This window comes from Phaethon lepturus, unplaced genomic scaffold (genome assembly GCF_000687285.1).
Source record: "Phaethon lepturus isolate BGI_N335 unplaced genomic scaffold, ASM68728v1 scaffold9904, whole genome shotgun sequence".
NCBI lineage: Eukaryota > Metazoa > Chordata > Aves > Phaethontiformes > Phaethontidae > Phaethon > Phaethon lepturus.
Genome location: NW_010535566.1, coordinates 102,299 through 118,366, shown reverse-complemented (window position 1 = coordinate 118,366; position 16,068 = coordinate 102,299). Strand labels below are relative to the sequence as shown.

The 16,068-nt window shown below is 36.4% G+C and overlaps 1 protein-coding gene across 1 annotated transcript in view; it reads left to right on the top strand.

Annotated features, from left to right (window-relative positions):
- Positions 1-1,312: 1,312 nt before the first annotated feature.
- Positions 1,313-16,068, top strand: part of MYOF (myoferlin) — a 72,723-nt gene continuing 57,967 nt past the window's right edge. Inside the window, exons 1-3 of the mRNA XM_010285879.1 lie at positions 1,313-1,400; positions 7,481-7,536; positions 8,460-8,551. Of these exons, the coding sequence (XP_010284181.1) occupies positions 1,313-1,400; positions 7,481-7,536; positions 8,460-8,551 (236 nt within the window). The remainder of the gene's footprint in view (positions 1,401-7,480; positions 7,537-8,459; positions 8,552-16,068) is intronic.

Sequence of the window (16,068 nt, the reverse complement as noted above, 5' to 3'; positions counted from 1 at the left end):
GTGCACTAGCTGGGGGATTTTCTGGGACTGGTGTGAGCGAGGGTGCAGCAACCTGCCATGATGCTTCAACCAAGTCTTCTGTGTCCTCTCAGTGCTGTGTCTTATGTGTCATTATCCTCGTACCTTCCTGAACGTGTTGGCTTTAGATTACCTTTTTGTCCCCAGAAATCTTCTTCCTCAGCTACCCAAAATCTAATAATTTTAGAAAGGAGGCAAGGTCCATCTTGGCTTCGAAAGTAATAAACTAGGATAGTTCTCGTGTGACCACATAAAAAATAGGATGAACTTTGTCCATGTATGACTCATTTTGCTCCATCTTGGAGGCTTCCCCTCTCATCTCTATTTAAAAACATAACTTGGCAGTGGTACTGTGCACCACTTGTTTTTTTTACATCTGGTCTGCAGCTGAGAGAAACTGCTGTAAAGATGAACGCGAGGTAGTCTAGAGCAAAAAGTGGTTTTTTTACTTACCACTTAAGTTTCACCTAGTTTCATTTTAGTGGAATCTACTGCATGCTAAGACAAAATATTTATAGGCCTCCAAACAATGCAGAGGGTCTTCTCACTTTTTTTTTGCAGGTTTTTCCTTAATTCTTGTTTGGTTTTAGTTATGCATATCTATTTTAATAATTTCTCAAGAGATCTACTAAATTCAGTGTGTTGAATGTGGAACCTGTAGTATTTATTCTGTGTAAACCGTAGTTGTTCCAGAGCAAAACTGAAGGGGGAGCACTTAAACTATTTTTTTAAGAGCATAGGGTCTTAAATGCATAGGCATTTTGTGATTATACACTGACAGGGAGGCAAGCTAAAAACATTTACGAACAATGAAGTTCTAAACATTAAGAGGAAAAAATATAAACTATCGTGTAGTTTAATACCTTGGTATACGAAGAGGCAGATGTGATATATCTTGAGTGCTGGAGTTGTATTTAATGTTCATGTTGCTTATGCTTATTCTTGCCTTGGTTACTTAAGAGAGACTTACCACACAGCTTAAGAATAAAAGCAACAAAAAAAATCTGCACTCGTTTTTTACACTGTGCCCTTTCTGTTACTGGATTTCACTAGTGAGAACTCTTTTTGTGCAGCAATAAAGAACTTGGTGTCAATTTACAGGTACTTTTTTTTTTTCATAGCCTTCAGTAACTAGTCCGTCATAGATCCACCCATAGACCTTCTTTACTGTAAACCAGCTATTCCCTGCCTCCTCTTCCTGCTAGCATTTCAGTCCAGAAGTTAAGGAGTTTTGAAACTTCAGACTTACTTGTATTTCTTTTATAACAATCAACATTAGTGAAGACTGGAAACAATGCTTCGGGTGATCGTAGAATCTGCTACCGATATCCCTAAAACCAAGTTTGGGAAACCAGATCCTATTGTTTCTGTTATATTTAAAGGTAAGGAAAACTGTCATAAATGTACTTGAGGAGGAAGTTTTCTGAAGGATAGTGCCCTATGTAAGTATTTGAAGATCTGTGAAAACATGTTTTCCTGAAGTTACATCTGATGTAACTTTAGGGAAGACTTTTTAATTAGAGAGACAGGAGTTACCTGAAAGAAGTTTGAACTGGGTGGAGCACCCTTGGTCTTTTCTGGACAGCAGTGCTTCTGTTTCAGGATCCACATTTTACAAGCTTTTGCAAAGGCTTAACCCTTCGCTGTAAAAACCCAAATCTAACTGCATAGATAAAGCCACTATTAATTTTGGTATTGAAGATTACCTTGTTGTTTTCCATCTGAAAAAATCATTCCTTTGTCTTGATTACTTTGCACAGCCATTGCTCACTGTTACACCAATTGGTTTTATTGTGACTGGTTTATTGTTGTTACTACCAACATGTTGAAAAACAGTAGTACCATTACCGAAGGTGGTTGGTTTTGGTTTGTTTTTTGGTTTTGATTTGTGTTTTGGTTTCGTTTGTTTGGTTTTTTTTTTTTACAAACTGAATTGCACTGTAAAATTTTGGCTGTTGAGATAAATAAATTTAAAACAAAGATTTAGGAAGGAAACCAGATTTTACACTTTCACTGCTTGTCAGATACATATAGGAGAAAGATAAAACAGTGTGGTAAAATTAGCATTTATATGTAAAGCTAACTACATTTTACGGTATATTTTACCTGTTGCCTTAATTTCCTCATTTGGCTAGAGTAAAGGAACTTGATTTCAAGTATTGGTTTATCTTTAAGGTGCAGAAACCTCCAAGCAATTTTGCAGCATGTAATATGTCAAATGAAACTGTGACAAACGGTCATTTTAATTCCTGGTGACCTGGTTTCTTAACTGTGCACTGAAATGGAAATGGTATTTCCTAAAGTATGAAAAATCATTGCAGGGGTTTGTCACCTCTAGAAACCAAATCTGAAATCAGGACATTTTGCTGCAGGCTGGAAAAGGACAAGGCAGTGCACATCCAGTATCTTAACTTCCAGAATAAAAAGCTTTTGGATACTTTATTTCAGCATCAGAAAGACGTGATGTCATTCTATTTCCTTTCTTTTCCTCCTCTTTGTTTTTTTACCCCCCTTTGTGTTAGGACAAGTGGCTGAGCCTGTCTCAGTAGCTTTTGGAACTTCTTACTTCTTAAAATATGATTTTATTTGCCCTGCAAAAAGTGCTGTTACTGGTGTCCTGTAATTTCTCTGGTTTGTACCATTTCTTTCTGCTGCTTCTTAAGCATTCGTATTCTCTTTTCAGTTCCTTGTCTTTCTCTCTGCTTTCCTGTCAGTGTTTTGCCTTTTGGTGGTACCTCTGTTCCTGCAGTTTCATACTCCAGAGTTGGCGTATGCCTTCATTTCTTAAGTGTCCTTAATTGTCTGTTTAATTCCTCCTTGTAATCTTTTGTTCCTTACTGTGGGCTCTAATGCAATTCAGTTTTAGATAGTAAATATAAGTTACAGATCTATTTTTTTCTTCTGCATTGCTGGATCTGTTTCCTCAGTCCTTCAGTTATTCAAACACTGGAACTGGGCAAGAGACACTAGAGGAATGAGTTTATCATTTATGTGCTATAACTGGGATTTTTAATGGTCATGAACATGCTTAACCATTGCCTTAAATACAACTTCATCAGTATGACAGTTTTCTAGTAGCATATTTAATTTCTCATTATATGTGCCACTTCTCTTTACGTGGTTTTATTACATACCAACTGTCTGATTTTTTTGCTTTCTGTCATGGGTGACTCAAGGGGGCCAGAAAATACCAGGCTTTTGCCAGCTATTTAGCAGCTCCGATTTGATTTGTAAGCAGAGTACCTGGTTGGCAGGTGCAAGGGCATAGGGATCATATCTGAAATATGTTGAACTTTGGCTGTTTATGTTTATAAATGTGTTTTATATACAGCCTGCTCCCCCTTCACCCTACTAGTGTGTAGAGATGGAAAACCAAGCTTATTTTAGGAAGGTGTATGTCAAAGGGCAGCAGTCTTTAACAGTAGTCCATACCTGCTGTAGCTCCCGGGGGACATAAAAAACACAATTGGGAGTTTATTTTTTCAGACTGGGAAAAATTCAGGCATTTGCAGACTTTGGCCATAGCCCTGCAGTACATTTTCAAGTTCTTGTTTGACTCTAGAGTATTCTTGCAGAAGTGTTAGAGAACAGCACTCATTTGACAGAAAATTGCTGTGGAAGTTGACATTTCATTAAACAGTATTTTGTTAGTTAGTTTTTTCGATCTTAAACTTATGTAGCCTTTGCTAATGTCAGATTCAGTAATTTTAAGACTTTAATGAAAACACACACTATCTCTCAGGATTAGACCTTTACAGCTATGCTGTGAAGAAAAAGGCCATGATACTACAACTATTAGTATGTAAGTGACTCTGCAAGCACTATATATGTTAACACACATATATTAGTATAGTTTCATCTATGTATAGAATAGGATTCATCAAATTAGTGTGACTAAGCCAGTTATAGACTATACAGTCAGTACAAGTAATACAGTGACATATAGTAGATACATATTAGGAGGAAATAGCTGTTTCTGTTGTGGTATGTGATATCTTATTTACAGTAGAGGGGTTTTGTGGCAGCATTCAGCTTTTTTTTTTTTTTTTACACATTTATGTTCAGTCCAGTGGGATGGAACTTTTCTTTTATTTACTTTAAGAACAACTCACTGTTCAAAGAGAACTACACCCTGAGAGTAAATCAGTATTGCTGTCTGGAACTGGGTGCTGTTACTGCAGAATTGCGAGTTAATCGTCATTCTATGTGAGACGAATTATTAGTCAAATTATTATGAAAAACTGTTGCTATTTGCTTAAGTGGCACCAAGTAGTAATGATTAAACTGGTACAATTCTTTTGGTTTGTCAGGTACAGAGCTTCAGATGTTTCAGCTTCTTGTCTTTGGGTGTAAAAATTGACACAGTTGCTTATATGTGCAGTCAATACTAGGGCATTCAGTGCTTTGATCATTCCTTTTGACTGCGTCATTCAGCTTTATGCATTAAAAACTGTTGTGAAATGGCATTCAGTTTGATTGGGCCAACTTGAATAAAATTTCTTTTTCCATTTGTGTTTAATCTAGGAGCTTTCCAGCAGGCCTGCAGTAGTTCATAGCTATGTTAGTTTATATTTCAGTGTGTAAAAGAAAAGAGTTTTAGAGTGTAATTATTCACTAATTTTCTGTTTTGCAGAGAATTAAATTACCCTAATTTTAATTTCCTGGGTTTTGGAGGTCTGCCCATTTAATCCTGCAGTTGCTGCTACTGTGCAATCTTAATTCTTCATTCACAAAAGTTTTGTGGAAAACTTAGTGAACTGAAATGTGATTGCCTCTTGAATCTTAGACTTAAGACTGCTCTAAAAGATAATGTTTGCTTCTGCTATTCCCCACCTGCTGCATTTGATAAAATGCTGGTTATAATAGAAGAAAAAAATTAAGATGTAAGCATTGGTTGTTTTGCAGTACTGTAATTATCTTTCTAATGATGGAATAGTTATTATTTAAACAGCTTATCTTGAATGAATTTTTTTGATCACTGTGTCATCTCATTGACTATCACTAAGTTCTTATTACATTCATTTCCAACTGAGAATACTACACAAGTGGTAGATACTTCTATCAAGATAAAGCAAATAATGATTTCTTCTACAGTACCAAGGTTTTTGTAGTTAGTTTCAAAGAAACAAGTATATAGAGTGTCCTACCTGTATCCATTATCATTTCTTACTCTTATTTCTTGTTAGGGCCAGGCTAAAAATGATGACTGTCCCTATCATACAGTTTATCCTGATGTGGTTTACAGTCTTGGCTATTGTAGCTGGATTCATTACTGGTAGAGGAAGGCAGCCTGAAGACCTGAAACTTACGTGAGCTCCTGGAATAACTGGGCAGTCCATCTCACCCTGCTTGGCAAAGATTTTTTTTGGTGGGAAGAAAGCTCTTTGCCAACAGTTTGGAAAACAAACAAAAAACCAGCAGTGTATTAAAAGAATGATAAAAAGTATAATAAAAAGGAAGTCAGTAAAGTGAAGAAAATATGTGCAAAATACATGCTTGAGGAATGTGAATGCTACACTCAGATTGACTAAATGTACTACTAAACCCCAATGTCAGTTGTGTTGCCCAGTGTTGTTCACCCAACTTACACACAAATGCATAACACAAAAAGCTTTTTTCTTAGGATTATCTAGAATATGCATCTTCTTAGTGGAATCAAGAATCTTACTCTTGTTTTTATGAAAATGGATAGTCCAGAGTGGAAAATTTTATTCCTTGTCAAGAATTGCTTTGTCTGTTGTTCAAGCCAGGGCTTTCCTTACCTTAGAAAGTTACATTTGAGCTTAGGCAGGGATCATAGGACTTTCATCCATTAGTTCAGTCAGGATCAGGTCTGTGATTCACTATCTCCTTTACAAACAGCTGCAACTGTTCCTTTTTTCACCAGCATGGAAAACATGTTTTCCCTGACTCCCAGCTCCTGTTTGTAGAGGGACTTGGAGTACCAGTGCCAAACCCCAGATAATCTGGATTATTCAGTTTTGAAAATGCTTTGTCTCCTATCGGATAACGTGAAGTTGAGTTTCTGTAACTAGCATGTTAATTAGTTCTTTGTTCTGCAAAATGCAAGTTCACAGCATGGTCTGTTACGAAAGCTCTTTCCTTTGTGGTACGATGTGAGTCAATATCCTGCATAAAGTGTAGACAATTCCTGTTACATAAATGTGAGTCAGTTCTCGCAATTTGCAATATGGGCTGACTTCTTTTTCTTTCGGTACATCCCTCTCTCATCCAATAAAAAGAGCCACCACAGTCTACTGCTTGAATATGAACTTGCCCATGTGGCATATCTTTACTCTTGCTTCCCAGGCCTTTGCAATGTTTTCCTGGCAAAGTATAGCTGTAACTTGTGAATAATAAAAATGCTATTACCTTTACTGTAGTCCTTAAATACAAGGAGTGTGTCTGAAACTTAGACTTCTTGTGGTGGCTGAGTGTTTTATAGATCAGCAGTTCGTTTACTGACTGTACTTAAATATACTCATTTGTTATCACTAATATATGCAATTTCTGTTTAGAGAACTGCGTGTTTGCTAGTGTGCTAGTTTCTTTTGTGCTTCTGAGCATCATGTCAAGACTTGTTCGCCATTGGAGCTGTATACATATAGTGCAAGTAAAAAGTAAAATAAAGCTGTGGCATGTTACTTGCTTTGAACCTGTTGTAAGAACAGAATTTTGTTTCCCTTTTTAATAGGTCGAGGGCCTGCAATAATACAGCCTGAGTTGTATTATTCCTCTCAGGAGAAGGAATTTGAATTGAAATACCACACTATATATAATTTATACCACACCCCACACTCCCACGATTTATAAGTTTACCAAATGTAAATTTTACCATGAAGTGTGGAAAATTTGTAATTTTTAGGCTACAGTCAATATCAGTGAAGTGATCTGTATAACCTCTGGAAACCATTTTTTCAGGAAGGACTGCACTTCCTCTTACATGGATGTGTATTTCTGTTAATATTTGCTCATTTAAAGCAGAAAGTGCTGACACGTAAGCATATCTTCTTAAGATTTTTTTTTTCCCCAAGTGATTTTATTTCAGAACTAAACACAAGTATTTTGTAACATGGATATGGTAAATCTGTAACACATTTTCGTTACTACTGAAGTTAATTACTTTGAGGTAACTGTTTGTTTTGATAAGTCTTTTAGTTGGTTGTCTTCCATCATTGCTGAAGTTACAGTCAAGGGTCATAAAAGACTGACAAAACTAAACGTTCATTTTGCTTTTTGGGAATACATCTAGCTATGCTTAAACAAAACAGAATAAAAAGCCTCAACTACTAAAATTGCCTAGGGTACTTTCTGATTATAAAATGCGCAGCTACTGGAAGAGGCAAAAATAATTGGAATATGTTGTTTAAATCTCAAACTTTCTTTTGAAAATTGAAAGGAAAAATTATGATATTTGTGTCATGCTTTAGCAAAAACAGATGATCACCCTTTGTATTTGCAGATGAAAAAAAGAAAACAAAGAAAATTGACAGTGAACTTAATCCTGTTTGGAATGAGGTAATTTTTTTTAATAAATTTTTTTTAATAAATTCTTGGTCTTTTTTAACACAAAATGCTTGTAAAATTGGTAAGTCAATTTCTACAGTTGTGAATATTGGTTTGAAACAGGAACTAGTGATATGTGTTCTTTCCAGATGTTAGTAAATGCAGGTGTATGGGTTCATCTTGTGCCATATCTTACAAGTACTGAAGTAATGTTTTTATGTAAAAGCAGATGGATATCTGGTGGAATTGTGGCCTGGTTTTGTTGCCTCTTACTATGGACCAAATGATATTCAGCCATTGCTTAGCCACATGTATGGGAACGTCACTGAATCCTTTATTATATACTAGGAAAAAACCCTACAGAGTTAGAATGAATCATATATTGAAGTTCTTCATGGATAATTGTAGGACTGGTGCTATTTTGCATCTTCAGTAATGTTTTTCTTAGGGAAAATGTTTTCTTAGTAGTGTTTTTTTGGCAAACAAATTAAAATCAAAGATTACTCTTACATTTTTAAATTACGAATACAAAGAAAGGGAACCCACAAATATTTGTCTAAATTCAACAGCAACTGACTTCAACCAGTATTGCAGGGGAATAGTATCAGATCTTATGAATGATAAGAAAACACTTATGTTAGTGTGAGGAAGTGGAGCTGCAAAGGAGGTTATGGCTCAGTATTAAACAGCTTAGTTCTTTTTCTGTTATTGTTACTAGTAACTAGCAAATCAAGAATGTGCTATGAGTATGTTCCCACATCTTTAACTTTGCTTTTGCAAATTTAAGCTGGACTGGTCTCTCTCTCTCACTAAATGCAAAATTTATCTCTGAATAATTTGGTTGTATACGCTACTCTGTTGTCAATTAACTTACACATAACTTGTAATTATAATATGGTTTTGCTCTGGTTTTTTGTTGTTGTATTTTTTTCCAGATCCTTGAATTTGACTTGAAAGGAATTGCTCTGGACAATTCATCTTCCCTGACAATTATTGTGAAGGATTTTGAAACAATTGGACAAAACAAGTATGTTGTTGGGGGGGGGTTTCAGTATTAAACACAACTTTCAATATAGAAATCCAGGGAAAAAATGGAACAGATAGTTGCTGGAGAGAAATGATGGATGCAGTTAGATGGTTTCTGATGTAACTTGTACTTGTAGCCTATAAGCCAGTGGGCTTTCCATCCCTCACCAGTTGGATTGTTACTCTGAAGCAAAGTGTCAGCTTTCTTTTTATACTTTATTTTAGACATGCTGAAGCTAAATTCAAGGAATGTTTTAGGCATTTAAGGCAGGATTTGGGTAAAATTTAGAGCCCTTCACTTATTACTGTCATTTGAAAACCACCGTTGTCGTATTTCAGTTGCTGTTTACTTGTAATAAAGGTCCTTGTGTAACTAGATTTATGCCACTACAGATACCTGGTGCAGGTTGTCATCTTGCAGAATGGTGCAAGGCAGTACCCAAGACTACTATACACAATAAGTATCCAGAAAGTAGTTCTGAAGAACACAATTCTGAATGGCATTCTAAGAGCATTCTAAGAGCACAGCTAACACAAGCCACCAAAAATTACAAAATGCAGTTAAGGCTCTTCAACATCTTTAAAAACCTCCCTGAGAGGCTATATTTTTTGTCAGTTATTTAACTCTTGCCTAGGAAGAAGGGAAGCCTAAGTTCAATTTCCTATATTGTCTGGAGGCATTGACTCATCTCCTGGGAGACTGACTTAGTCATCAGGATAAATATGTTGGATAAAATATAAAAACTGTCTTGGGAATGGAATCTGGGTTTCTGGTTTTTTGTGTCTTAGCTAGTAGGGTCTGTGAAATGTCATGTTCCTACTGAACTCTTCCTGGCCCAATGAATCATGAGTTCTCTGCATGGTCATTAAAGAGCTTGAACCTGAAAACAAAAGTAAATTCCCCAAGATCAGCTTGCAGAACTCTCTTTCGATGTCAGATGTGAGAGTAAATTCTCTCACACTGAGTAGGGAAATGAATCTGTCTCCAATTGTTGGCCCAATGTTATAAGACTCAGGCTTGTTTTATATATGGATGATTGGCAATGCTGTTGCTACCTCTTCTGGTTATATTTTAAAAACATTGTTTAAAAATGGATTGAGAATTTTTTCTTTGGTTAGCGGTTTTGGTTTTTCTGTTTTGTTGTTTTTTTAAGAGAAAATAGCTTGATATTAAGAGAGTCTTCTGTTACAAGTAAATTGGATAAACTCAGCAGAGGAATAAAATGCTTATCTAGCTTCCCATTTCTTAGAGGAGGGCTCTAGACTTTTATAAAAATGGGGTGGGAGGCTGCTGAGAACTGCCTTTTCTGACATTCATTTCTTGGAAAGACAGAAACTCCTATCAGTAAAGGATTGAGAGTTTAGGTCTTCAGCAGATAGAAATAACCCATTTTGCTGATGCCCCTAACATGCAGCAATTTAAGGCTCTTTGCCTCCTGCACCATTTCTGTTTTGGTTTAGTGCTGTTAGTGCATGGCGACAGGCTTGAATCCTACTCTAAAAGTCTGAACTCTACCAGTGCAGTATGTACAGCACCTATATACCTAAAACTGGGTTCTGCATTTTTCAGACATCTAAAAATCAAGTATTATGGGATCTAAGGCTGCAGACCTTTTTGTGTATGGTCCTTCTTTTTCATTTGTATGAGGCTAAAGAAAAGTTCATTCATGCAGTTGTTTGTTGAGTCCTCAGTACTCAGACAAAAACTTCTTCATGTAGTAGTAAGATGCTTAGTTTTAGTTTTGACAAAATCACATTTTATTATTAATTTTAGAGAACTGAAGATGAACAAACAGTAGCTATATCTACATGTGCCTGGAAGGATAGCACACAAAATACAAATAGATTTCTTTCAACTAAAAAATGAAAAATATATCTAGTTTTTCCACATGTGAAGTAATTACAGCAGAAGAGATGTACGGTGTGTATGACTTTCGGGAATTTTTTTTTTTGTTTAATCTTGCTGTTGAAGACACTGAGAAAGGAGACACCTTGAATTGAGGCTTCTATCTTTATATGAAAGGAGATGACATTCTAAAAAATTTTAGAATACTGAAATGCTTTCAGGTGTCCATGTTGGCATTTAAACATTTTTTGTAGGTTTATACTCTTACAGAATAGGAACACGTAATAAGTAAGCATATCAGTAAGGTGTCTTGTTTAACTTTTAAGAGCAATCTTTGTATTTTTCAAACTTTTTTTTAAATAAGAATAGATTTGTTCCTGTGAATCGAGTTGATAGGACCTTTTGACTGTGGCCATTGAAAAAAATTGTTGCCATGAAAAATTAAAATGGTACCTATGGCAACACTAGAATTCAATTCATTCACATTCTATTAAAAAATGTAATATATAATTGTAGTAAAGCTGGAGGATACTTTTTGTCATTTTGACCTGGACTTTGAGGTTCCTGCTGTATTTGTGATGAAACAAGTGCATAACACAGACTCTTAACAAGTTTTATATGGTTCTGAACATAAGATGATAGAGATCAAAAAAAGAAGGGTAAAGGGTATCTGGACTTTTGTAGGATTTAAGCTTTAATTTAATATCAGAACTGGAGGTGTACAGGATACCTTAAAGCAATGCATGCAGATCATTTCAATGAAGAAGACATAAATTACCTGTTGAAATTGTTAGCAACCTCTTGTGCTCTTCATGCCATTTGTTTAATGATTTGTCACACAGAAATATGCCTGGTCCCCAAAATCAATTGCAGGAAAAGAGTAAGGTCTTGGATAGTGGCAAGCTACTCAGAAAACCTTTCTTTAGATAATCTATGGCAAGGATAGAGTGCATTATTTTGTGTTGAAACATGCTTGTACTAAAAGCTTTGTCAAAGTCTAGGAGTTCTTTCTTAACATGCATAACAAGATAAAGCTTCATCAAGGTGTTTAATCCTTACCTATCTCATAGTGATAAGATCTCTGCCTATACCTGTTTAAATCATAGGATTTTTGTGTAAAAAGGTAAATATATACATTTGGACAAGCATCACTTATAGAGTTGTTTTTAAAATCTGTGCAAAACAAAAGCTTTGTATGAAGTACTAGATTTTAAACACGGATCTGTTTCTCTGTTTGCTGTGCTCTCACGCTTTCTCTTTTCTGTCAATGCCAAGTAGCGTTGGCTGTTGCTGTTTTGAAAGGGAGTATCACATCATCTTTGTTTTTTTTTTGTGGTGAATTTGGATATTTATGACACTGACCTAGGCATACATTCATATTTATTGAAAGCAGTCCACTTCCATTGATAGCTTTTCTTTACTACTTTCTGCCTCCTCCCAATATGTGAATTCAGGTTTCTACAATATACCAAGCTCTGTTGTAAAATCACTGTGAGTCAAGCCAATGGCCTCAGATATCTCATTCTTGAGATTCCTGTAGATCACTAAAGCAGGAATATATTGCATGCTTCTAACTTCAGGGGAATGCCAGAAATCACAGAGCTTGATATATGAAAGCTTGCCACTAATCAGAATTTCATAATGGATTTTATAACGTATTGGAAAATAAAGGAAGGTGCTTATCTGAAGCCCCTAAAACGTTTCATTCTGTATGTGGGTTCAAAGTTAAGCAGGCATGGGGTTTGTTTTTTTCTTCAAACTGTATTTGTAAATATAATCTGGACTCATATTTGTAGCGCTTAACCCCTAGCTTGTGCAAATGCCTGTTTGTTTTTCTTGGGTTTATGCACTGGAATTTGTCTACCACTTATTCTGTGTACAATTTAAAAAGTAAACCAGTAAAATTCTTTGGGAAAGTGACTTCCATATATGGAGTTGTGCAAGATTATATAAAGTCCACACCAAAGACAGAGAAACACCTTCAAAGTAATGCTCTTTGAAAATAAATCCTCAATAACCATCACATATTTGCAGTTTGTGATGTGTTTGGAAGGACTATTGGCAGGGAAACAGGATAAGGGGGTGAGAAGTGGGAAATACAAGAGTAGGCTTCCTGAGTGTAACAAGGTAATAGGAAATGTCATCTTGGATTTCTTTTAAAGACACAAAGCACTGTAACAGCAGAAGAGATTTAGTATTGATGAACATTCACATTTAGACAAAGGAGCATATACAACAGAAAATGTAGAATAAGTTTCCCACTATTACTTGCATGTATGCATAACCTGTATTTCTGTAGAGTTAGTGATTCTATTTACTGAGTTTGAGAGGGATTTAGGACTACCATATCATAGTTTTGCCATTCTTTCACAGTATACTCTTTTAATACTCAAGAAAAAGGTCTATAGTTAGATACATGCCTGCAGTGCTGCAGCATTCCAAAAAGATGCTTGGTGCAAGAGTGTGCAAATGACACTCCCTTGCTTTGTGTGCATGCTAGTTTAGGATTGGAAAGGTGGAGTACGATGCCTACCTAAGGTCCTACTGAGAGCTACTATAATGACAGTTTAAAAAAATGAAGGTATGGGGGAGTGAGGGATGGACAATAATGTATTAATTTTTACATGTGAATTTGATGTGGTTTACTGAAGTTTTTCAGAGGTAAAGGACCATTATTTCAGAAATCCGGTACTTGCCATAGGCTTTTGACATTATTCATGAGTAGACCCGTTCACTTGGGAGGTGTATCTGGTGTTTAAGTTAAGTGGGATTTGAGTCTACATCAGTAATCTTTCCTTTAGGGCTTCATGTTTTTATTTATTTTGCTTTGAAGTCTAGATTGAATTGGGATTTAGTTTTTGAATATAAATGGTACATCTGAGGGGCTGTGCCGCCCAACATGGAGCACTGAGAAGAAAGTACATCATGTCTTTGGCTTTATTTTCTCTCTTCTGTAGGAAAATAAGCAGTGGGATTGCTATTGTTATTTTCAAACTAGAGACAACTTGTGCTCAAACGTTCTGCCACCGTTGTTTGCTGCAGTGTAGACTAGAAGCAGAACAACATGTTTCTCAATTCCCTCTCTCTGGCTGCTCACTCACAAAGCTCCTAGCCAATACACACCGCTATTCCATGTGGTGTTACTCCTGACTAGTTTGGGGCACCTGGTCTGTTGCTGCGCCTAAGTGGTGACTACAGAACCTATACTCCCCTCTAGAACAACACAGCAGCAGATTGCAGTATAACCCATGATTTGTTACAGCTCCTAGAAACGTATATAGCTGTTCTTCCAGCCCATTCTTATACTGACGCAGGAGGAGGAGCACACGGGATGTTATTCGGTTTTTACACTATGCCAAAACACTTAACTCATTGCTTTGGCATGTTTCTGTAAATCAAGCCTGAAAGAACATTTGAATATTTTTCCGTTTCTTTTTTCCTGGAGATAGAATTTACTGCTTCATTTACAGGATCACTAAACTTTTGCAGATAGATTAAATGAATGCTCTTCATGGTAAAAAGACACAGTCATTGGAAAAGATAGAGAAAGCAAACCACACTGACATGTCTGCAGACAGACCATCATAGGAATAAACTGAAGAGGACTCATCTGATCCATGCTTAGCTAGATTTTCCAGCATAAAGATGTTTGAAAAGAGAACACATCTGTTTTCTATTATGTCTAATACTGTTAATAGAAAGATTTCAAATTCTCAGAACACAAATCATTATGCAGTTAAAAAACAAACAAAAAACCCCAGTAACTTCAGTTCCCCCTGTGAAGTTAAGAAAAGAAAATGTTAACAGGAAGTTACAGTCATGCCTGAATGAAGTGATTTTCATTCTATTTGAAAGAGAGTAGGGATTATGTGTTTCCCCATGTTCTTTGCATAGTTAGTAACCTAGCAACAGAAAGGAAAAACAGATTGGGCACACCCTTTTCTCAAGCAGAAAAATGCATTCACAAATGAACAGTGCAGCAAATTATTTAATCATGTTTAAGTATTTTCCATAGTTAAATAATTTCTTGATTGTTTGAATCTTCCTACAGCTGTACCCTTTTGTGTGGATTCTTTTCCATGTCAGCGTGGCTGTGCATAGTTGCAGGTTTTCCCTGCATATATTGGATGGAAGATACAGCCTGGTTAAGATTCAGTTTTGGGGTTTCCCGCCTCCTACAAAATAGTATCCATGCTTTTTTTTTTTTTTAATTTTGTTCTTGCAAAGAGTATCATGAAATAACTAAAGAAGATAAAAATGTTGGTTTGCTCTTAATAAAAATTTCAAAACACAGCACAAATAACAGAAGGCGGGTGTTGGGTCTTGTAGCATAGAATCTGTAATGTAACATACACACTGCGAAAGAAAGGTTGAGTGTAGCAATTTTAACTGCAATGTGGGATCAAGTTTGCTGCTGAGAGCAATCAATATAAACTTCTGCCAAAATAAACCCTTAAAAATATGACAAAAGAATTTAAATGTTTGACTCTCAGGGCATTAAAATCACTACGCTTCCAGCAAAAATAGCAGGTAAGCAGCTGGAGGATGTGATATGCTAAAAAATTTAGTATGAATTGCTACCTTCAAACAGAGGAGGAGTAATAAAATGGTTGGTACTGTGAGTTAGCATTTCCTGATCCAGGCATGGGTGTGAAGTTTCACTTCTCTTGGTTGTTTGGGCAGCTAACAGGAAGTGCTAACCACAGCCCTAACGGATTTAATTAGCTTTGGCACAAATGCAGCGCTATGTTTAATAGTTGGTCATCAGTAGTTCATTGATTTCATGCTGATAAAGTGTTTCCTTTTGATTACTGAGGGGGAAGTATCATAGGCCTGGTACTGATAATGTGTATTTGAAGTGGTTTAAAATCTGCTTTTAAATGTGGACTTTGCTTTTATCTTTGGTGTCTTACTCAGTGTTAGACCAGAATGTTTAAATTGTTGGTGGCAGGACAGGATTTTTGCTTTACTTCTGCAAAGCTAGAAAATTTTAAGAGACCTGGCTGACTGGGCACTATACATACACAAGTCTTAGGGATGGCCAAAAAGGGATGTAAGCAGAGTTAAAAAGCAATATGCATTTGCTGTCTACTGCCCAAACAGCTGATGAACGAAAGGTCAGAGGATGTATTGAGCTATTCCAAAAGCTGAAACTATCCCACTGGATGGTGTCGAGAGATCAGTGTGATCTGGAATTAAACGGGCAAATGTTGTCTGCCTAGCCAAGGGGAAGAAAGCTGAAATAGCTCCAGCAAGGAGCAGTGGTCTTTGAGGATGCATAGGTGACAGAAAGTATTTTCAGCTGTGCTGGAAGGAAAGGACTCTTTGTAACCTTGAAAGTCATGACTTCAGAGGGAGATTGCATGCAATCCTGCCGGAAGGTAAAAAGTCTTCAGAGTTCAGAGGAACACAGCAACTTCACAGTCGTGCAGAGAACTGGGGGTCTAATTATATAGCAGAAGCGAGTACAGTAGCAGACCTTGCAGCAAAGCATTAAACAACAATGAACTGTTAATGGATGTGGTGTCAACAGCAACAGCTGCTGCTATCTTGACTTAGCTGACTTGGTCTTACCCGACTTAGCTCAAAGATTAGAGACCTGAGAGAAGCATCTCAGGAGAAAGGCTTTCTCCACTACCTGTACAAGTGACAAAGATGAGACCTAGTGATGA